Source organism: Amphiura filiformis, chromosome 16, assembly GCF_039555335.1.
Source record: "Amphiura filiformis chromosome 16, Afil_fr2py, whole genome shotgun sequence".
NCBI classification, from domain to species: domain Eukaryota; kingdom Metazoa; phylum Echinodermata; class Ophiuroidea; order Amphilepidida; family Amphiuridae; genus Amphiura; species Amphiura filiformis.
Window position 1 is genome coordinate 6,874,336 of NC_092643.1, and position 23,499 is coordinate 6,897,834.

At 34.5% G+C, this 23,499-nt stretch overlaps 1 protein-coding gene across 4 annotated transcripts; it reads right to left on the reverse strand.

Moving 5' to 3' along the window:
- Positions 1–275: 275 nt before the first annotated feature.
- On the reverse strand, positions 276–20,727 carry LOC140135472 (uncharacterized). Of its 4 annotated transcripts, none has more exons than XM_072156980.1 (7): positions 20,531–20,727; positions 10,274–10,594; positions 9,426–9,781; positions 8,456–8,574; positions 7,519–7,680; positions 7,016–7,051; positions 276–6,623 (listed from the first exon to the last, which is right to left on the reverse strand). In XM_072156980.1, the coding sequence occupies exons 3-7, from the start codon at positions 9,427–9,429 to the stop codon at positions 6,561–6,563; spliced, it is 384 nt and encodes a 127-aa protein (XP_072013081.1). In that variant the 5' UTR covers positions 9,430–9,781; positions 10,274–10,594; positions 20,531–20,727; the 3' UTR covers positions 276–6,560. The 4 variants fall into 4 exon arrangements, with proteins under 4 accessions (XP_072013081.1, XP_072013080.1, XP_072013082.1 ...); XM_072156979.1 differs by having other exon boundaries at positions 9,405–9,781; XM_072156981.1 differs by having other exon boundaries at positions 7,579–7,680; positions 9,405–9,781; positions 20,531–20,724.
- Positions 20,728–23,499: the final 2,772 nt, after the last annotated feature.

A 23,499-nucleotide genomic window follows, 5' to 3' on the forward strand; every position in this document is an offset into this window, starting at 1 on the left:
AGAGGCAAGTATTGGCGAGAAGGCACGGTAGTGGAGTAATTACATAAATTGCCTCTTGTGTCAAAGCGAGGCTCAATCCCTACTGCATGGAATCTCTCAAGGATTTCAATTCTATCATTCACTCTCTCAAACGGAACATATAGAAACAAAAACTTCGGATCCAGTTCAAATTTTATCTGCTTGGCAGGCAAGTGAAAGGTTAGGACAAGGTCAGAGAACAAGGTGTAAAAGAATGAAACAACGCAATGAGAAACACTACAACAAAATTATATATATTCATTTCATTTCATTTCATGTATTGTTTTTATTAAAAAAATCACCAGTCGTCAGAAAAAAACTGATAAAACTGGGTATACATTCAAACATTATGTACATCAAAATAATAATATTCTGAAAAACAAATTGGTAAGAAAGATAAGGATGCACCATAAATCATAAGTACATCGGAACTCATTCCTAATCACACAATAAAGCATATCTTAGAAAAAACAAGGACAAACACAATCGTCTCACAATTTTTGCTGATGACTAAGTCTTGATGACTGACGTGGTTACAAGCGATCTGATGTATAGTGCATTAATGTTAACAGATATACGGATTTCAGCAATCCTCTTGGCACGAAGAGGACGATCAAACATTCGTATGTGTCCTGCAGGCGTAATAAGCCCATTTTCTGCAGTAGTAAGTACGAATCCACTCAATTAAATTTTAAACTTCTACACATGGCAACACCGTGTAGAAATCATAAAAATACAGTGCAATTGTGAACAAAAGAAGTACGAGCAATACGTTGCATTTTAAGAAAATGCTTCTTTATGTGTATTAGTTAAAGATCAAAAAATAATTGTTTTTATGAATGGATTCTGAATGTCTTGCTATCAGCAGATAATGATGTGAATTTTTAAATTATCAGACAATGTTTTAAGCTACAACATTCGATGAGTCATATCTGGGCCACGCCGATAAATTGACATCGTCAGAAAGCCAACTCTAGCAAAAAAAATTTACTCTTTAACAGATGTATGAGTCACGAAGTGAGACAGTAATGCGATATCTTTTAAACATTCACACAGTAATGAGACATACTCAGCCGTCTGCACGATATTCATGAACTACGGTAGATTAAAAATAAATATGAAGCTTTTTCGCGCGCGCGCTAAAATTGACGATTGCAAAATATTACGATTTAAATTGCTTTTTGATTAGGTTTAATTCAATAGAATGATTTTCATATTATAAAATTTTGCTCTTGTTTAATATCAATGTACTTTGTCGCAGATTAATCAAGCCCATATTGAAATACTGTTATTTTGAAATTGTGTTATTATCTTGTCAAAAAATATTAACTTAATCGAAACGGAATTGCAATATTTGGTGTAAGATTTTGGTATTTGCAATATTCAAAATTTGGACGGATGGGCATTACAAAAAATCTCACTTGTTTTTCTATATCTAAATATTTTGTATTCTGAAATGTTTATTCAGTTACTTAATTAATCCTAGTATTAACTGGGTATTATTTATAAATAACAATAAAATAAAACAAAAACAAACTAAAAAATCAGTTGCACTTTTTACTCGTTCCGAGTTCATAGAATTGCTTCTCTAAACATATACATTATAACAAAAGATATCCGATTCAAGTATGTCCTAGCTTGCCACAGATTTCAAACACTAGGATCCACAATATGTTCATCTATCAGGGCATAGTTCTATAACCCCCAATACATTTGTACATTCATTGAATGATCTTAGAAAATTTGGGTACAAAAACTCATACTCTGCAACTTGAGGTCAAATTTTACACTCTGAGTGTTTAATTGAGGTTATTGAATTATGCCATTGGGATGAGGCCATTGTGATCCATAGTGAAACATGACAGTTTCGTGTCTCATGTGAATATTCTGCTAGGGCATATTTGCCTCAAATCTCCCATACTTTAGTGACACTGTATCTTGTCATTTCGCAACTAGAAATTTAAAGCAGCATTTTGTTAAGGGGTGTCATTTTTCTCTGCCTAAATTTTTTTGGCTGACGATGTACACGACATCCCCATATTATTTTACATATCATATGTACACTTTATATTTTTATATCATTATTTTTTATAGAAAAAATACATAAATTACATACGAGTTTAAATATCAATCAAAATGCACAGCACCTTTAATCATTCACGGACTTAACACACTGAAATATAATCTATCTAACAGCAATTCGATCAAAAACTATCTGATATTGAAACCAAGGGATAATTACGTTATGAAATAAAATAGGTTTGAAACTTAACAAGAGCGCGTGAAGGAATGACAAATTTCATTTGTAAAAAGCTTATTTGGGTGTAAACTGACAACAACAGTAACAAGATTTTTATAAAATCTTTTTTGGCATATAGATTATATTTCAGTGTGTTCTGTTCGTCTTACATAACTCTTTCTTATCCTTTCCAAAGCAAGCTACACCTCTATTAATCTTTGTATATAAAAAATGTATTCACCACACAATATTTGTCACATCACGTGAGTATCCTTGTTAGAGTTCGTCCTCGTTCAACAAAATTATTATACGCCTCTAAACAAGGACACTCATTTTATCGTTTTAAAATCTTATTCACACTATACTCAATAGAAAATTTGTATTTTTATTTTTCAAAGTTTCAGTATAAATGTTTTTTGCAAAAAATTACAAAATGTTTAGCTTTGCCACTGCTTTATTTTTTGCCTATTTAAGAGTTGGTACAGCCGGCCGGACGGTTGCGGTCTCTACGACTACATCTAAGCTAGACAATGGAAAGCTCTAAAAATGTTAACCCTGAATAGAATTTGTTATCATAACAATATGGTTGTATCTAAACTGATGCGCTACTATTGTGTGATGTATCAAAGTTTGCTACAAATGTAGCAATAATGTATGTAGCAAATTTGTCATTTGACTATAGAGTGATGTAGAAAAAGTTGCAATATTTATTTCACAAAACCCAACTTGCAATACAATCATTTTATGTAGCAAATGCTGTACTTGTACATTGTGCTACGGTACAGCGGAAGTAAAATGTAGCAAACTTGTAGTACATTTATGTAGCAAACTTGTATATTGATGTAGCAAGTTTGTACGACAGATGTAGCAAGCTTATACATTGATGTAGCAAACTTATACATTATCTGTATAATGTAATGTAGCAAACGTACGATACATTTTTAAATGAAATGTAGCGAATTTGCAAAACACTTACACACATTGACATGTAGAGAATTTGCGTTATAAAGTGAGTGAAACAGCATATTTCGGATGCAATTTTTAAATATAGCAAACTGGTAACATCTTTGTGGTTCAATTTACGAACTTTGCAGTATCTATAGTAAAATGTAGCAAATTTGATACTTGATTTGTGCTTTTCAAGACGACGAGCGGAACGAACTAAATAAGCAAACCTACGTATATGAGATGAGTTTTGTTTTGGTACAATTTGAGTAACATAATATTAAACAACACAATTAATACTGTTTATTTTTTGTTTCAAGTATATTTCTATCCTATTAAAGCTTTTGTTTATGGTCAAATATTATTAGTGCTTATAACACTACTTTTGTTTTAAATATTGTAGCCAACTAGAGCTACCAATGAAATCATGGTAATAGGCACCTGGTGTTTTGTAAACATTATAAAACAAAACAAATCAAAACAAAATCATTCTGGTGCAAGATTTTCCATCTGAAGTCATTCTCACTTCATGATACATAGTAAATAGGTGTGTGATTGTTTTCTTAAGAGGCAGCAAACTTAGTTACGATTATGAGGGCAGTACTTCATACAAATATATTTTCTTTCGACCTTTTAAAAGACTCCAATCGTATTCTGACATTTGGTTTTACAACAAGAAATACAAGAAGTAATAAATCTTAGGGCATGTAACTTTATGAATAAAACGTTTCAGCCTTTTTTGTTGGTTTACTATTAATAAATGGTATGGTCATTTTACTAATTTGATCAATAGGACATATTTTACGATTATTTCTTGTCGTCAAAACCAAACATCACATTCATTTTCTTTCTTTCATAAAGGGCCTTTACATAAACAAATCAATATAAATAATTTCATTAATAAGCCACTTAGAGTTGCCTTATTACAGGCTTTTATCCACAAAAATAGGTTTTTTAATATCATTATTCATTACGTTTCTATAGAAAAGTTTGGAAGATGTGACAGGAACGCAATTATACATAATAGTACAATATTATGCTATATAATAAGGTTGGAATTTAGCTTATGTCTACTATATCTATTTTTTTTTCATTAGCGAATGTGGGGCGTTTTGGCGCGAAAATGTAATATTCAAAATGTTGTAGCTTTGTATGGTGGGATCTGCATTGTTCTCTCTTTTTTCATTTCTTTGAATATAAACCAAATATTTTGACATTGCAAGCAAGCACGTGGTTTATACATTAGCACTGACAAGATCTAGAAACACTGCATTGTTAAAATGCTTTCATACTAGTTTTATATAAAAGTGATAGAAATGTTGGTAAAAATTCGTTTTCCTTTTTTTTCAATGTTTTTACATACATTTTGAAAGAGTTTTGCATTCATTTGGTTGATACGAAAGAAACCTGGGAAGAGAGGTGTTTATTTTAATGCTGACGACACAACAAGGTTAAAAATAGCGGTATTTTTTGTTCAAAATTGTGACATATGGTTTAGCACACATATTCCGATCACAAAAATATGATCAATGCATAAATGATACATTTATAAATAGCACAATATTATTTCAATTTTTTCCTCTCAAACAACAAAATTGTAGCGAGGGAGGCTCTGTCACAAAACACGCTGTATAAACAAAAATCTTAAATACTTAGTATTTTTGCTTGTATTTTGGTCCCGATTCAATCCTTAGCTTGACAATGATTTTATGTACATGCACAATGAGACTGTACATTATTATTCGACCGGTTATATATTTTTGAAGTTTAGAAACACTAGTGATGAACAACTACCCAAATATACTAGAAACATCCCTACGTAAGAATAGTGACCCTGTAACCACCTAAAATATTCACGTGTTCATGAAAACCATTGGTAAATACAAGAGGTATTTTTGCATTTGGTTAGTTAAAACAAAATTTGTTCACAAAATCAAAACTTTGACTTCTGTTTATCCAGAAAGCTCAGGTTTTTTATTGGCCACCAATTGCGTAAAAAGCGGATAATATTTTAAAGTTGACTTTGCCAACTTGTATGTATTGCATGGACTGTGAATAGGTAAGCTTATTACTTCTTTCAACCCTATATTTCTAAAAGTGTAAGCTTCCTCGTTCATTTCATTAAAATAGTGATATTATTGTACATAGTGGTTGTGTCACACATCCAAATTTGTCAAGGTTCTTATATAATACTTAGATTAATTTTCAACGCCAAAAGCAGTTTCTCTTAACCATGCGAGCGACATCATTAAAACTATTTTTCGCATTGAAAACAATGGCCTTATAGACTTGCATTATGTAACTCTGTTACCGATAAACATACAGAGAGTGCAATAGTAGACTTATTCATAATACTTTTGTTTTTACAAGACAATAAATAAATAAGAAATCAGCATTTTTTGCACATAAATCCAATTATTTGGATACGCGTAGCCATGGTAACCAATACTTTCAGCATTCTTCAATCAAATCTGCGTTTGCGTTGGGATTTCATTTTGGTAAAAGCGTCCATTGCAAGCATTTGTTTTTCTATCGTTCACTTTTCACTCTATTAAAGCGTCTTATCTACGTAGCGAAAGAGGATCTCTTCTTGATGTGTATACAGTCAAAGATTCCTTGATCCCAGAGGTTTATGCAGGATTGCGGGTATTTTTATGCATGCATGTATGCGGCATCACTTTGCCTCGTTCTGATGTTGACCAATTGATCAAATTCAGAGAATTATGTTCTCAATGTCCTTGATGGCATCAGCATACTAAAAGCCATCGCGAACAAAGCTCTGAGTCGAGTTTGCGTGGAAAGCCAGTATTCTGGATCCCAATGTAACAGTCCGTTGCAATTCCGTAAAGTCTTGGTATTATTACACGAGTTCACTTTGAAACAAGTCCATAATATCGCGAGAATCCACGTATAGAGAGTCTTCAACATTCTTACAATGAATGTAGTCATTGTTCCACAGGAATCTCGTCACAACAATGCAAAATTCCAACAACAGGTGCAAGTCTTCTGTTCAATGGTCATATCAGGCATACGGCTAGATATCGACCTAGGTATAGGGCACTTCGATGTTTTAAATAAATTAATTTCAAAGCACATGGGTCTTATGTTGGCAGCGTATTCCCTGCAATAGAGTTCTCTTGCAGCAAACGGCAGTTATATTCTTATCCTAGCGCGGTCACAACAAAATATTGTCATCATCATTTTATTCTCCTGGTTGTATCCTGGTGTTGATGAAGTATTTTCGTCATAGTTTTTGTCACGTTTTAGTTTTCCTTAGCCAAACCCAGCCGTTGATATTGTTTGTTTGAGTGTGTCAAAATTGTTTATTATACACAAACTGGTATATAGTCTAGGCTTGTCAGCACGCCGATACTGGACTTTGATATACAGGACTCTTGGCACAAAGACCGTTTCTAAAACCCTGGAAAATACAAATGTGAAAAAAGGGTAAGTGTCAATTCACTACAGTATGCAGTAGATGTAGTTTGTGTCGCGACTTATGAATTATGACCCAGCACTTCCACTTTCATATGTCAAATATGGATTTAATTGCACAGTGTGCTAGCCATATATGATTCAACATATTATAAGTCCAAGTTTTGAGAGATATTTTCTCAAAGTATCAAGAGCTATCTTAAAAACCACTGAACCAATACTAGGCTTGTTTGTACTCATTTTAATGTATTTTACATGCTGATTCCAAATATGGTCATAAAAATTTATAATTATGAAATTTAGAGTTTTGTAATCTGCAGACGACACCTAAGTTTAATATCTGTTTCATTAATTTATTCAAAATATATGATGTCTTACCTTCGGTAAATTTTCATAATCGTGTTTTTCTGAATCCTGAAAAGAAGATGACATAAAAACAATCATAAGTAATGCAAGTAACATTTAAGTTTGTTTCATTTAGTTACAATTTCAAACACATGCATAATCAAAATCAAATCACATTGTCTAAAATTACTTCAGATTTAAACCAAAGTTTGTTAAAGAAAACAAGATAAAAATGTGCAAACATTAAAGAAAAAACGTCATATTATAAACAAACGTATCTTACGGAAAAAAAACAAGACCCAAAGCAAGACAAATATCAAAACAAAGCATACGATATTACAAAAGAACAAGAAAATAGAAAAGTGCCTCTTTTCGTTATGCTATTTACAAGCGCGCGAAAAGTTTTTGACTCCACAATTAAGAGCAGACGACGAACGGAGCGATTTCTTGCAGACGACATCCCAGCAACCAATTTTGGTCATAGACATACACACACCAAGTGCAGCTTGCAGTGCTAGGGTGTGTACGTTACTCACCGACTGATCCCCAATGTCCCCATTTAATTGAGATTGAATTGAAGATAGCGTGGTTCTTACCTCCTCTACGGGTGATGGAGGAGGCGATGGATATCTAGGCCTTTCAAGAGTGTTGCCTTTCTTTTTCTTTTTTGCACCCCGGTACCTATCTCGTCTTTTCGGCTGAGGAAAAGGTGAAAGACAGATACAAAAATAGTCTTAAAGAAAAGAGAAAGGAGACTTTCCCGATATCAAATCGGTGCTATTTTTGAGATTAGAAAGAGAGAATCGGGTGAAAACCCATGTCTAAAGCCACGCCATCATCAAAATTTGGTTTATAATTATAAAATGTTTGTCCTTAAAATCATACAGATTTTGGTAGATTTTGTCCCCAATGTTTCTTTTTTGGATAGTTCAAGAGTAACAAGATAAAAAGAAGCTACGCCACAACTTATCCAATGCACCATTGTTGTCTGCATTTGTTTTTGTGCTACATGTGAGCTCGGCCAGCGCGGGAAAATAAAGCAAGAAGGGTGGCACATAGACAGGGTCCACACGTGATCGATTCACTGAGAGGCTCTGCTAATAAAACAGTGCTAATCAGCTAAACAGAAGATTGTACATGACACATTTAAACTTAAAAACCATAGAAGTACAATGAAAAGAAAGTTACATAATATAAATTGATGTGTTTTATTGTGTTATAAACCATCAGAAAAACGTGCGTACAGAATAAGATTCAAAATATTAGTGTTATAGTTTTCAGAATTTGAGCGCGATGCTCCAAAGAAATCAGAAATATAATAGTTTTCTCCACATGCAACCCAATTCTATGAAGTTAGCACTTAGAATTTATTTTGTGAAGTAGAATTGTTTTGGTAAACTTTCAGCTAAATTAATGTGCAGACTACACAAAGTGTGTTATTTCCCGCCCAATTTTCTCTGGACGCCATCTTACCTGCATTCTCGACGATACAACAAATGCGGCAATGATGATACTAATGATTAAAGCAATTGCAACTACTGCTCCTACTCCTGCGTAAATTCCAATCTTTACGCTACCAATTTCTGGATTTTCTGCAGGAAAAAAGTAATAAAAAGACATAAAAATTAGTAAAAACAAAGTCACACCATTATTAGTCATACCTTAACACTAGTCATTTTTATGGAAGTGTTTCGTGATCTACATTTTCGTGAATAATTGAACTAAATTTTACAGCTTCAACAACAAAAGTCCATCATGTGTATGGTTAATGGCATGTCCGTTTCCTGCGCTATTGATGGTGAAGACAATTTCGGAAGTCATTGTCTAGAAGCAGGCAGATGGTCACAAAAACCTTCAGGGCTTGGGCTGCCATCGTTTGGTTAGATACTCACGCAAGTCTTATGTCAATGTTTTCTAGTATAATAGCAATATCTGCACAGAATGATGGAATTACTTTAGACAGGAAGTATAGTATTGTATTTACGGTCTTTAATTTACTTTAGCTTGATCTGCTTGTGTTTTATACTGACTGAAGCTTATAGGGTAGATTGACTTAAACGTTGCACTGTTGCTTTCAATTTGTGTCTGCATTGATTCTTGATTAATTTACATCATTTTACTTTTCGAGATTTTGATTAGGGTACTGCGCGAGTTTATATAGAACTGCGACCCTGAATGATGATATTTATGGTGTATCTTGAACCACTTATGTTTATGGTGGTCAAACGCTTTCTGAAAAGCGAAATGATCCTATAAATCCGTGGCTTTAAAAAAAAAATGTAATCCTTTAAAAAGGAATGGGCGCCCAGTGGGTAAATCTGTGACTTTAAAAAACAACTAGGGTGTGACTCAAAATAAGAAAACAACAATCAACAACACAAGCATACCAAAGTAAAAAAAGAAACTACAAAATCTAACTAACCCTCATCATCTTTTCGCTTACTCATTGTCGGGTCATTTTGACTTCTTTGTATCTTCAGCACCTGCTGCGCCCTCTGGTCAGACGCTGGTAGCGTGTGATGTCCAACTGCTTCACATGTGATTACAAACTCATCTTTATCCGATTCCAAATTCACTGGGATTTCCAAGATGGTGTCGTAGGTTGATGGATCGTCGGCATTCTGTCTTTGTTGTGGATCGGCGTCTAATTTTTGTTATCTTGGTAGAGGATTAAGGTGACTGCTGGTCGTGAGCCGCTAGCTGTACAGGTGACTGTGTAGTTGGTCTCGTCTTTGTCTACTTTGATTTCGCATGGATCTCCATTGGGACATTGGGTGATTGTAGGTGGAATTGGGGGTACTGAAACAACAAATGAGAAGAATCGGATTTTAGTACTTGTAGTGAACATAACATTTAGATTTGCATAAGTTATATTTGTTACATAATATAACTCTAGTTAGAGCTATGGCAAAAGCACCACAAAAGTAGTATCAATAGTCAATATAGTGAACGGCACTAGCCTTCATTGACGCGTTTTTGGCCTCTTAGGGAGTACCCGCGCTACGGGCTCGGCTTTGCGATCTGAGGGCGGGACTAGGCTAGCTCTATGTACCGTGAAAATGCCGGTTGATTAATGCATAGCTAAATTAGTAACCTTAAAGCTGCCAGCTTGTGTAATGAAATGTTGGGCACTATTAACCACATTAGAAAATACCACCATCATGATAATAAATCATCCGCAACTTGCGTAATGGAATCTTTAAAGCATTAGGACCTATTAACACTATAGAAACTAGAAAGTATCGTAATTATAATAGCCTAAAAAAGTCATGTAGGTAGTGTGCAAATTACCTGTAACGGTGACGTTTGTAGAGCTTCTATCTGTCCAAGGATCCGTAACAACCACAGTACACCACCAGGTACCAGCATCTTCATCGCCGACATTCTTGATGATCAGTGTCGAGTTATCGTCTGCTAAATCGTATCCCTTGTTGAATTTTGGTCCTGTTTTCCACCCCATGAAATATTTGATGACCTCTACGGCATCATCGTAAGTTTCTCCCTTCTTCCATGTGACAGAGGATACTGCTTTTTTGTATTTAAACCCACACTTGAGTTCCGCTTCTGTGTTACGTTGTACGAATACTACGGGGTCTGTAGTTACGCGGGAAGCTGTGGAAAATAACAAGAAAAATATCTTATGGTAAGTTTGGTGTCTTTATAACAATAGTGGGTTTACATAATTACGACACAATAGTTATTCATCTTTAAATGGAATCCACAATAACATAAATACATTATTGTGGTACTTATCGCAATCTTTGCGCACTATTGTCCGCCATTTTGAGCAGCAATAACTTTCCCGCCATTTTTATCGCACAGCTTAAAACATCAATTTAGAATATAGCCAATTAATTATATTCTGAAAGCTCAATTCATCAAAATAACGAGTACTACATTTACTTATATTGATATACAATATTAAAATTAATCAAATTACATTTACAAACGGAGCATTATTCTTCCCGCCATTAACAAACTTATACGCAAAGTACTTAAGTTTCGATCAACTTCGTGCATTGACATCGTAAACTCTAAAAAACACATCACATAATATTGAAAACTGACTCTCCTAGCTCACCCTTTCACATTTTAAAATATGTTTCAAGTGTTAAAATAGTATGGTCCGATCTCATTGCCAATGTTAACAAGGTACATTAAGATGCAACTTGTATGTGCTGTGTAGTAGTAGGGGCTACGATATGCACCGCTGTAGCACACGTGGAGCAAGAAGCGGGTAAACGAGTTGAAACACGCGAAGGACATGTAGAGACAAGTCAGGTACAACTAATTTGGCGCCAAAATTTTCTCCTCATCTTTTCATGTTCTTTTATCTAAATATTCTAAATCCATGTTTTCTTAAAATATTATTTCTACAGTTTTATTTATTCATCTCCATCCAGACCATCAGTTGATGAGATATTTTACAATTGTGATCAGATTTCTGTGATTTGAAAGTTGTAATGGTTCAAAATATTTGAGAAAATTTTCGGATTTTTCTCGAGATGTAAATCTGAGGTCGTTGTCTTCAAATGGTTAGAATAACAAATTTCAAGGCCTCGGAGTCTTTCAGAAACATAGTGACGTGTTGTGAAAACCCTGGTATTCCCCAGCGCTAACATAAAGGGAGTAATTGGTCAAAGTACGCCTTCCATTATTGACACATTGCATGGAATCCATGGTATAGTTTGAAAATTAAGTTTGATCGATTAAGTAGCAAAAATGAAAATTCTGATTAAACATTAAAGGTAAATCTTGTGGGTTCTAAACGCAATAACCACTGTACCAAAACTTGACATACTTATGTACCAATTTGAATTCATTTCTTTGCCGCATATTGATTAACAAAAAGTTTTGGGTACAAATTGCATTAATAAGTGTGTCTATCGTTTATGGTGTTTATAAGACGATTGCTGAAGATGTCAAGTTTCTATTTGCTTCAATTAAGCATTACAACTTTACTACTCACATTATTTGAACTTCTCATATAGTGTGTTCTTGATTAAGTATAAGAGTGTATGCTTAATCAGAACAATCACGAATCTGAATTAATGTGTATAAGATTTACAGATAGTCTACGTATTAGTTACCATGATTCAAAACTTATCTTAATAAATCCTTATCACCCATGTGTAAATCCCGCCTCTATATTCCTTAATATCTAAATATGATTTCCTTCCCAAGATTTTCATCTAATTTAATTCCAGTCTTTAATACCTTCCAACTCAATATCGCCCTTTTTGTCACAACTGTTATCGCTCTCAAATCTATTCAATAATTCAATTATTGAATTAAGTACTTTCGTATTAAAGTGTGACCAGCCAAAAGGTTAAAGCTGCCTCTTTTTAATCCAACTCCTTTTCAGCTGTCCAATCTTGCATCCGCCATCTCAAATCATGTTGCCTACCACCCTTGTTATCTCTCATCAAATCTATTCTTTAACAACTGATTTGATTTTCTTAATATTAGATTTAAACGGGAGCGACTATAAAAGCACCGATGCATTAGCCAAACCCCGAGTTTAAGCCGCAACCCGAGGGTGCATTTTTCTATTCCCATCCACTGTAACACACCACATTGGGTTAGTGGTTTGAATTTAATAATCATCCTAATGAACCAGCATCGTGTATATTCCTCGCAACTAGCATAACATCTTCATTCACGGATGAATGCACTGATTGCATCCGCGTCAAAGACACTTCGCCTTTCAGCCCGTAAGACTTGGACTTTGCATCGATACGCCCTTAAGGTATCTTTGCATCTCCATCACGATTACACCTAAACAAGTAGCCTTTGCTATAGGTGCGGAGTAGCAACTGTCAAATTTGATTTATTACTTTGCAAACCTGAATTACAACCATGCATAATTCATAATGCACGCTGAATGTATTGTTGTCTAAGATCAGTATTATTTTCACTCCATCTCTCTGCTGCAGTGTCTATATTTACATCCCCGTGCAAATAAAGCATATTTATGACTCACTGCATGTAAGTACGCGAGAAAACTAAGTGTTATTTTAACGCACTTTTAGGTCTATCAGCAGCAAAACTGACTTGATTACTATTTATCAACAAGCCATTGGCCTTTATGATTGTGAACTCAGTCTTCAAGGTCTGAGTACTGATTGTATGCTCTTCTTATCGATTATTTCAATTAAAACGTGGGAATAATATTTTTTAATAGCGGGAAAAGGCATTTTCGCGCCACTTGATTTGATCAAAAGATATTGCACTAATCACGCGTGTGCATCTTGCATGCATAATGGCTTATTACACTCGTTCAACGTATGTAATAACTTGTTTTTCGCTATGGTGTTTTTTTAAACTTATCAAGGAAAATATCTTTATGATTTTGTCTGTGCTGAATCAATATATGAATGAAAACAACAAATTTAATATAAGCTTCCGTCGATGTACAGTTTTCTTGATATATTCCATATATGACTCTTGGATAGTTAAACCCGTCAATAACTATGCAATAATTTTATATTTACTTAACAAGTGTGTTTTTGTAGCTTTGTATACATGTAGTCTTAAATTCATAGATAGTATTCAAACAAATAGTATTCAAACAAATAGTATTCAATCAAATAGTATTCAAATAAATAGTATTCAAACAAATAGTATTCAAACAAATAGTATTCAAACAAATATTATTCAAACAAATAGTATTCAAACAAATAGTATTCATATAAATAGTATTCAAACAAATATTATTCAAAACTATAAGGTTAGCGGTAAATCTGACTTCTCGTGGAGTGACCATGTTATGAATGACATTCTAATTGAAAAGGTTTGCCAAAAGAGTAACCAAACTCTTTTAGATAACTATCAAATGACTTATTAACATTCTCAATTGTCTACCATGGTTATACTATATCCACAATCGATTCCACATAAAACAGAGTAACGTTTTTACCGTCATGTCCATCCATATATCTATTACATTTATGCGAGTCTATATGCAGATATATATATAGATATATTTCAGAATGAGATATGCTGCGATATACTATCTAAGGCATTTTAGTCCGCGAGTTCACATTACTAGTTAAACATTACCATTTATAATATGAATAAGAGAAATGCTGTATATTGTTATTGAAACTGTATTAAAGCAGGTCCGGATGTTTACCATGGTAGTGAGCGCAATATTTCTGTTTCCGTTCAATGCAGATAAATATTGAGATCAGACAGAAAACATTAATCATTATGCAAGGCAAAGCAAAGACAGGAAAGCGCACGCTACTATCAAAAATGACAAATGTTTTTTCTGGTTTCCTTTTTGGATGTTTTACATTAGGAACATTTGAAATCTGCATATCCTCTGGAAGATTTAAGAAAAGCCTTTCACAGAGGGAGTGTGTTTTTTTTTTCAAATGGAATGGCTATCCATTCAAATGGCTAGGATTTATTGTTTCGAAACCCATACTCCCTCTATATGACTACCTATATCTTCAGCAATTGTAGTGAGTATTTCAAATGGAAGTTACCCTACTTGTCCATTCTATTTGAAACCCATACTCCCTCTGTGGAAGGCTTTAGCTAAATTTTGCACAGGGGGTGAATTTCAAATAGAATGGCCGAATTGTATCACCCATATCTGATTAGATCGATTGAATATAGATAAGTGGAACAAAGGGGTGAATTATTGATACGAGGCGATCCGGAAAGTGGAAAACGTGCGTAACTTATATTTGTCACATTTTATGTCACATTGCTTTAATATCAACTTGTTTTCCTCAAATATCTGAAATTTATGCTATTAGTGGTGATAGAAACACACAAGTGTAGATTTATTCTTGAAACTTGAGTAAGCATTTCCGGATGTTTACCACAACAAATGAGGCAGAGATTCGGTTTCTGATAATGCGCTGTTCAATATTCAGATCAGAAAGATAAAATTGGTTATATTGCAAGGCAGTCCAGAGAGCGGTAAGCGTACGCTATTAACATAATACAAAAAATACAAATATTTGTCTGTTTTTTGGTTTTCGGATGTTTGACAGACATATAAATTGGTTTACATTAGAAATAATGATGACAATAGATTAATTTGATTGAATGTGATAAATGAGACAGACATATGGATCATATACGAGGCAACCCAGGAAGCGGAAAACGCACGTTGCTATCCACCCACGTATTTGGAAGATAATTAACTATAGTATACTACACAAAGAGCCGTCATAGCTTAAAATAGCCACGGGATTGGCCTGCGTGGACGTTTGACACACATTTTACATTGTAGCTGTGTTTGGTTAGGAGCCAAGTGTGCACGGCCACGGCTAGCCAGGGCTTATCGTAATCACAGACGGACTTAAATGTTTTATGGATGCAGTTGGTCAAGACGTAGCGCAAAATGTCATGAATGGGTTTAACTCTTTACCGTGGATGCGATTTCTATTAAACTTAAAAGCATAAAAATGGTAGATTGTATAATCAAATCATAGATAACCTGATGGTGCTTCAAAATATGTTAAAGTGATAAAACATTTCACTGTTCAATTTAGTATAGACAGCATATGCTATCTAATGGCCCATTGAAAGGGGACTTTCACGTACTCGCCTCTTTAGTCCATCAGTAACGCGCGTAAAGTGTAAACTTACTATTCAGGAGGGAAGACAAAAACGGGGCAATGGGATGGCTATTACAACATCACCATGGATGAAAAATGGAACGCCCAATGGCACCGGCTTGACTAAAACTCAATACCGCGGTGACTGAGAGCTATAGATGATATGTCCGAAGTGTAGTATTTAGTTCGCACGACCTGGCCCTGGTTTAGTTTGGTTGTATCAGGTTCGTCTAGGTTGACAATAGATGTGTTGGCTACATTATTTGTGTGTTATCCTCGCCACTGCCAACAATTTATCAACCTTTAAATTCATCCACCTTTAAGATCTGGGTATCAACAATTTACTGAAATAACTCTATAATTTTTTATATTTGATTGAGTATATTTTATACTCTGTATTTTGCAATAAATAGGAAACATTTTGACAGATGGACAATTTTGCACATTTTCTTTTGCTCGAGCAAAGAAGGTTAATGCAAAGATGTGGATAGTTTCCTTAAAGCAAAACTGGCAGACATATAAGTAGAGCACACACCTACACACAAATACTGATTGCACTCCTATCTGAAACCTACTACTTGAACGTCAATGTCGTGGGCTTGTGACATTTATAAAATGGGCATCTTAAACTAAGCTTTGTAATAAACCAACACCACCACGCGGGTCATGGTATTATTTTGAAATGTTTTGAGATGATAGTATTGCTAATTATTTGGTGCCATAGTAGGCATTTTAAGTTGTTTTAAATTTCTCAAAAGAAAGTTTTGTGTAATTGAAACTGTTTGTTTTTTGGTTTTGTGTGTTTTTTGCTGGGATACTATTAAAATTCGAATATATTTATAAGCCGACAGCGCAGTTGGGCATAGTCAGGTTATCATGATGGTGAAGACCAATGTCGTCTGCTAATAAGCATATCGCCTGATCTTTAATGATTCTGTGCTGTTTGTGAAAACCTACATCTCATGATCTTATAGAGATCACAGAGGAATGTAATGAGGTTTTAAATCGCCTAACGAAAGATGAGTGTCTGTATCTATTATTCAACCTGGATTTAAGATATGGGCACGATAAACCGGAAGGATTGAAATGCAAAAACAATGGCCTCGATGCCTTTAGATTAACTTTGCAAGTTTCATCTACCAAAAAGGGTAACTTGTTTTTCAAATTGTGTGCCATATTGCTTTAATATCAACTTATTTCCTAAAATAATAGTAAATGTGTTAAACATCCGTAATAAATTGACTTATCTGTTTACCCGCTAGCAGTTCCTGCTTAAATATTACACCCATTTAACAAGCAAGCAAAACACAAAAGCGCGCGAAACAAAAGAAATTATACACATTCTCCGCATGACGGATTAACATGTTTAATTAGCCGCAATGTGGTGCAAGTATTGTTTGTTAATATATCAAGATTACATTTTTATTCCTGCAAAAGAAATTATACACATTCTCCGCATGAGGGATTAATATGTATAGGCCCATGTTTAATTAGCCACAATGTGGTGCAAGTATTGTTTGTTAATATATCCAGATTACTTTTTTATTCCTGCTAAGAATTTCATCAACCACAGCAAAATCGATTGTAACCTATTAAATCACAAAATGTCGTCTGCTAGTATCGTCTGCTTTTTAATGATTAAATGCCCTGACTTGATGTTGGTCGTCTGCTTCAACTCTGAACAAAGGAAATTTGAGAGCGTGTAAAGAGCAATTTTCTATCCCATGTCCACGTGCAATTGGTCACGCTTCAAAGTCAAGCACGGGAATCACAGCAGTCTTTGTTTACATCTGCATATCTGTCCATACAATCCATTAAGAGACAAATGTCCACGCCTGTCAAGTGGGCTATGCATCACTAACTATCCAATGAGTCCGCTGTGGATGGACACGTCTGATAACATATTGAAGTCTTTGTTCAGGAGACTATTAATCATTGTAAGAAGAGAAAATTGGTTGAAATGATTGCAATGATGGTTCTCATTTGTGGTTGGATGTACCTAGAAGAGATTGACCTTTGTTTTATCTAAGATTACCCTTTGTGGTGATATATATTAGAAAAATAGATTTATTTTATGGCACGTGTCTTAGGTTACACCTATAGTGTAACAATTAACAATATCAATTTCATCTTTAATTGTGCTATCTCTTACCACTGTCTTTTAACTTGTTTTAAATGTTTTTGCAGTATGCAGTGTACGACAGATGCTACAAAAACGTACATGTATATACAAAGATAAATATATAGAAGTAGGCGTATAGTAATAGTAAGTAAGTAAGTAAGTAAGTAAGTAAGTAAGTAAGTAAGTAAGTAAGTAAGTAAGTAAGTAAGTAAGTAAGTAAGTAAGTAAGTAAGTAAGTAAGTAAGTAAGGTAAGTAAGTAAGTAAGTAAGTAAGTAAGTAAGTAAGTAAACAAGCAAACAAGTAAGCAAGCAAACAAGTAAGCAATCATATAACAAACCAAGTTATAGTAGCAAGTAAGCGAGTAAGGAGAAAGAGGACACAAAGGAATAAGCAAGAAAAACAATGAGATGCCCTGTAATTTGATGGGTGTAATTCAATCTAGATTAGCAGGTCATAAGATGCAAGATGGCTCCGACCTAATCCCGATGGGACACACTTGTTCGCATTAACTAGTATATCAAATTTTGAATTATGAATATTAGTGTCCTTATTAATATTCTCCTCTTTGCTTTGTTCATTTCAATATTGCAAAACACCGTGCTCCTTTAAAGTGGACACTGAAGTAGTATGTGTGTTTAGATGCAGTCAGTTTGTTGAATAAGGAATGAGATGAAATCTGTGGCATGCCTCAAGTAAGCCGAGCTGGTGAGGTATATCATCTGCCATATATTAGATATATCAAAGGAGTTGAATTAGAAGTATATATATTTACACGTAAGTGATCATCTGACAAATACACAATAACCATTAACAGTACTATTAATTTAATTGGATTGAAATTATTACAGTTTAGACTAATGAGATGTCTTTTGTTGTTAATGCAGCTAATATAAATTTAATTAAGCAACCAAGTTGATGTTGGTAAATATAATTAAAACCAAAACATTTGTTTCTTTCTGTTATACAGTTGTTACTTTTGCCACAAAAACTAATAGTTTTCAGGAAAGTGGGTCATTGGATGAGACAAAAAATCTGATTGAATTAAAGAACAATGTTTGAATTTATCTATCAGCTGTTCGAGTTTCATTTAGCCACCAACGTAAATCAAATAAAATTACAATTCAATTTATTGGTATTTCATTAAAATAAGTGGGTCGCGAGACAGCAGTGCAGTATATCGAACCTGTAGTATTATCTATTTTCAATGTCACTGTATTGACTATAAAGATCGAGATAAATTTGAGAGAAGATATATAGTCTTGTATGATTTAAGTTTGTTAAAATCAGCCTAGCTGAACCATCTTTGATAGTAGATATTATAAATATACCATCGGATAACAATCTGTGTCTTCAACAAATTCTATCAATTTCACGATGTTGATAAATAAATTTCAAAAGGTCAAAAATAGAGCAAAGCACTACTTATTTAAATCTGATAAACTAGCCCACGCTAAAATTTAAAAATCTTCATTAACCCACGCCGGCACACTTGACAGTGCTGCATCCCATTGACTAGAACGGGAAACTCCCACTTGCCTACACGCACACTGTCACTGCTATAACCCACCCGGCAAAATCAATTATTGCGCAACCCTTCCACCCACCCGGCCACGTTGCACTGACGATTGTTGCAACATTATACCACTACCATGACTACCGCATCATCAGCAAAAATAGCATGATGGTATTGCACAACATCACACATGGCAGCTGAAATATTATAAACCACATTTTTTGTCAAACAAGCATAATTATAAAACTAATATTTTTGCGATTGTTCATCAAAATGAAGTGTGCTGATTTAATGCAACAAAGGGTCGATGCCATTTGCTAAGTCTTCTTTGTTCGTCTACGGTAGATAGCACACATATATATCGAACTCACAGTCCAAATGCAAATATATCCTCGCAGAATTTGATTAATAATACACACTTTTTGTATTTCAAGTTATACTTTTAGTCCATATCGAGCATTTTTTTGGCAAGACACGAAGTTCCATTGAAGTCCCATTGAAGTAGTGACTCGGTCTGCTTTGTTTACATCTACGGTAGATAGCAAGATATAGCGAGGCCTCGCGTAAGGGTATATCAATCCATGCGGCTTAAGTAGCAATCTCACATCCGTGTTATATTGGGTTCTGTTGACAGTAAGCTTGGTTTAAATTAGCATAGTCTGTTGCTGAATTTCGTTCAGTCTCAGGAATATTTGTCACGATAATTTCCCATGAGGACTTATGACATGGCTAGCTTGAGTTAAAGTAAGGGTATATAATAATATTCAAAACACAATGGTGGTCGACAATGGTGTCTTTTGTATTATGCAGCATGACAAAATTGTTTTAATTGAAAAAACATATTTGAAGCTTTGTATTTTACAAAAAAAATGTCAAAGCATCTTTTAATTTCTAAAAATCAAAGCAATATCAAAATCTGTCTTATACGCATAATAACTATTGCTTTGTGTTGACAGCGCCTGGACACATGTGTGTATACCCCGAAGGGGTGAAAAACAAACCAAATGCCGTCCACTATACAAAGAAAGTTCATAGCTCGACAGAAATTCACGATTTATATCAAATTTGTTCAAAATAATGCAATGCCATGCAATAAAAGCTAAATAAAAGTAAAAAATTTGTCAAAACTTAAAGTTTAGAAGTCCGTCGAGATATCGTCCAAGTTCGTTCCTATGGAATTTGATTACCCATAATGCTCCAAGTAAATATTTCCCTTCACCATGTGGACAGACACCGGTTGTCCAGCGAGCAGACGACGAAAAACATAATAACAAAAGGAGAAAAGGCTGCAAAAAAGAAAATATTAATATAATAAAAATAAAAGTGTACATACCTGATGCTATATTTTTTCCCAGAACTACTATCATAAGTAGCACGCCTAGATTCAGTATCATTTTGTCCATCATGTTTAGGTAAAGCCGTGGCATTGTTTGGAGTATAATCACGAGTAGTAGTAGCACGTCTGCACTGCATCAGGTCTCAAACAATAATGGTTGACGTCAGGCTAACGCCGGCGCAGACGATCACAAAAATTGCACAACTCCCAGCAATGATGGCTACTTTTCATTTTCGAGTCGCGCGAGGCGGAAAAATGGTTGCGTGTCGAAACACGCTAATAATCGTCTTTTGGGCGACGCCCTCTGAACATGTTGAAACACGTTGAATTATTTCGTGTCGGGGACCTATCATGAACGGGCAACCAACCAAAAAAGAGCGGGCGCAATTTTAATTTCAGCATGTTGAAACACGTTCAATCAGCGCAATGATTCATTTTAAGGATGACTCATTCGACTTAGCAAAGGCTAGCTATGTAGGAACGTTTGCGAGCTTATACTTGGACTTGATCAGCATACAATTTATTGTCAACTACACAGAAAAAGTACATCTCCAGCTTGTGGCCATAAACATAGAAAATTCTGATGTGCACAGATTTTGATGGATGTTTTCTATCAATGTTTTGGTTTAAATTTAAATGAAATAAAACCACAAAGTAGTTATTGGCTTAAAGTTCAAAATAACATCGACACCATTGCTACGTCGTCGAGAAACATACTTATGTTGCCGCGTCAAAATCAAATCTTAAAAGCAGTTGTACACGCAAAAAATTAGACTATTTTAAAATTTCCAAAAATCATAAATTTTATGTAAAAACATGTCAAAGAGTAAGTACAATAATTAAAGAAGTTGTAAATGAATTTCCACTTTTAAACTAAACGGTTTCAGTTTTTTGATCATAACAACGCGAAACCGAACATTGGGCCTGAATCACATACCACATTCCCAGGTACAAACACGTTTGTCGGTTTGGCTTGATACCACAATCTTTCACGTCACGTTCAAAACCAATGCAGCACAGCTGATTTGTGTTTTGTTTACAACGCAAGGAACCATGAATGTTTTGATGATCTATTTCCCACAATTGGGTCGCCTACATACAGTCATATTATGTTATAATGTTAGTGGTCTATGCAGGACATGGATAAGAAACGATTTAACCCCCTGGGTTTCTGATTTCTGATTGGTTGATCACTTGAAATGCTCGTTTCAATTGCCAATTATGATTAGGCTTTTAACTATTTATGGTCAAACTTGCATTTGCAGATGATGTTATTAATACCCTCCTTGATTGGTTCAAAATTGGACACAATATTCATTGTGGCCAATCAGCAGGTAGTTCTCATGGGGTTAAACAAAATAAAAAGTTCATAAATCTTACTTGGATCATTTCATCAAAACATGGTCCAATCATACCAACCGTAAAAGAGAATCTTGTTTTTATTTACTTAATGGATATGCCTGAGGCGAAACTTTAATATAAAAACTAAAATGCAATTGCATTGGTCTGAACTACCTCAATTGATTCCTTATTAGAGATCCCATTGGGTAAAAGCTTTACATTTTACACGCATCAAAAACAGTTTTACAGAATGATCCCAATCAATAACAATAATAGCTCAAACCTGGCCTATTTGACCAGGGGCTTGTAAAATACTCTGAGCGTCGTTGCTTGTTTACTCATGTTTTTGGCTTAGTTTCAACTCTTTTTCTCCAACACGCGATCGGCTTCCAGCCAAATCGATGATTGATCCAAATTTAGTTCCCTCCACCAAATCGCGAGAATTGTTGTAAGAATGTAACATCTTTCAAGACGTGAAAATATGAGTTCAAACATGAAAGTAAAGGTAAAGTTGTTTATATCAAACTTCAATCAATTAAGATTTAGCAATTGGCATTCATTACAGTTCATTAAATCAATGCGTATTATTAATGCCATATATTAGAAGCTCTAAGTAGGTCTTGGCACTCGAGAGATTAAAGATGTCCAGAGACCCAGAAATTGTCTTAAGCAAAGCAATAGCCAATGAACATCAAGATAACAAGTTGGGGCAGGTTGGTACAGAATCCAACGAAACCATATAAGACCGAGTTTTCTTCTTCTGGTGTGATGGCGTTAATTATGGTTTTATTACAAAAATTCATCAAGAGCTAATTGGACCAAATTGGCGACATCAAACCAGGGTAGTCTTCTGACCCGTTACAAGGTTGAATTCATTAATGAACTAGAATTATTCAATAGAGTTCGCCAAGATTTGCAAACGGCTGTAATTGGTTTTGCAAATCTTGCTGGTATATTGGGCAAAGTAGTATTATACATGTAATTGAATTGGTAAACGAATCAATGGTTGATACTTCTAATGCTATGATGTATTTACTGCGTGTACTAAGGCCATTGTTTATTAACACAATGGTGATTATGCCTATTTGATTTCACGGATTAATTAACTAATACGAGCAGGTTGTGTCATGCTCAATAATTGGTTAAGTTCTTGTAACTTTGGATCAGGGCGTATATTAGGGTTAGGGTTAGAAAAGGGTTGATAAAGGGTTAGGACAATAGGATCTTACTTGGTTAAAATTATTGAGTATCTCTTAAACTATGCTTTATGCTAAATAAAAAAGAAGTGGTGCCGATTCATTATGCTTATAAAAGGCACCATGCGAGTTTTTGGTATTTTTGACGAATTTAACCATTAGCAAGTTTAACATTCTTGCCACAAGCCTCTTGGTGAAGAAATATAATTAGTAAATGTGGAGCGATGCCCAAACAGATGGAAATGACATTAAGCGATACGATAGCTAAATAAAGTATTATGGTTTGTCACGGACAGTGTTTCCTTTGAGTTCGACACATTTTGGGCGAGGTATCAAATCCGAATACCTAAAACCCACAGATACTGTTTCTAATGAAATTATATGAAATACAAAAATATATAGAAATCAACAGTTATAAACCAATAACTA

What these genes read in the sequence shown, in the direction of transcription:
- LOC140135472 (XM_072156978.1), bottom strand. Translation starts at nt 20,624, where the DNA reads ATGCCACGGCTTTACCTAAACATGATGGACAAAATGATACTGAATCTA. An exon ending in GGGAAAAAATATAGCATCAG is followed by an intron (nt 10,595 to 20,530) that starts GTATGTACACTT and finishes TATTTTCCACAG; the next exon opens with CTTCCCGCGTAACTACAGAC. An exon ending in TACAAACGTCACCGTTACAG is followed by an intron (nt 9,782 to 10,273) that starts GTAATTTGCACA and finishes TTGTTGTTTCAG; the next exon opens with TACCCCCAATTCCACCTACA.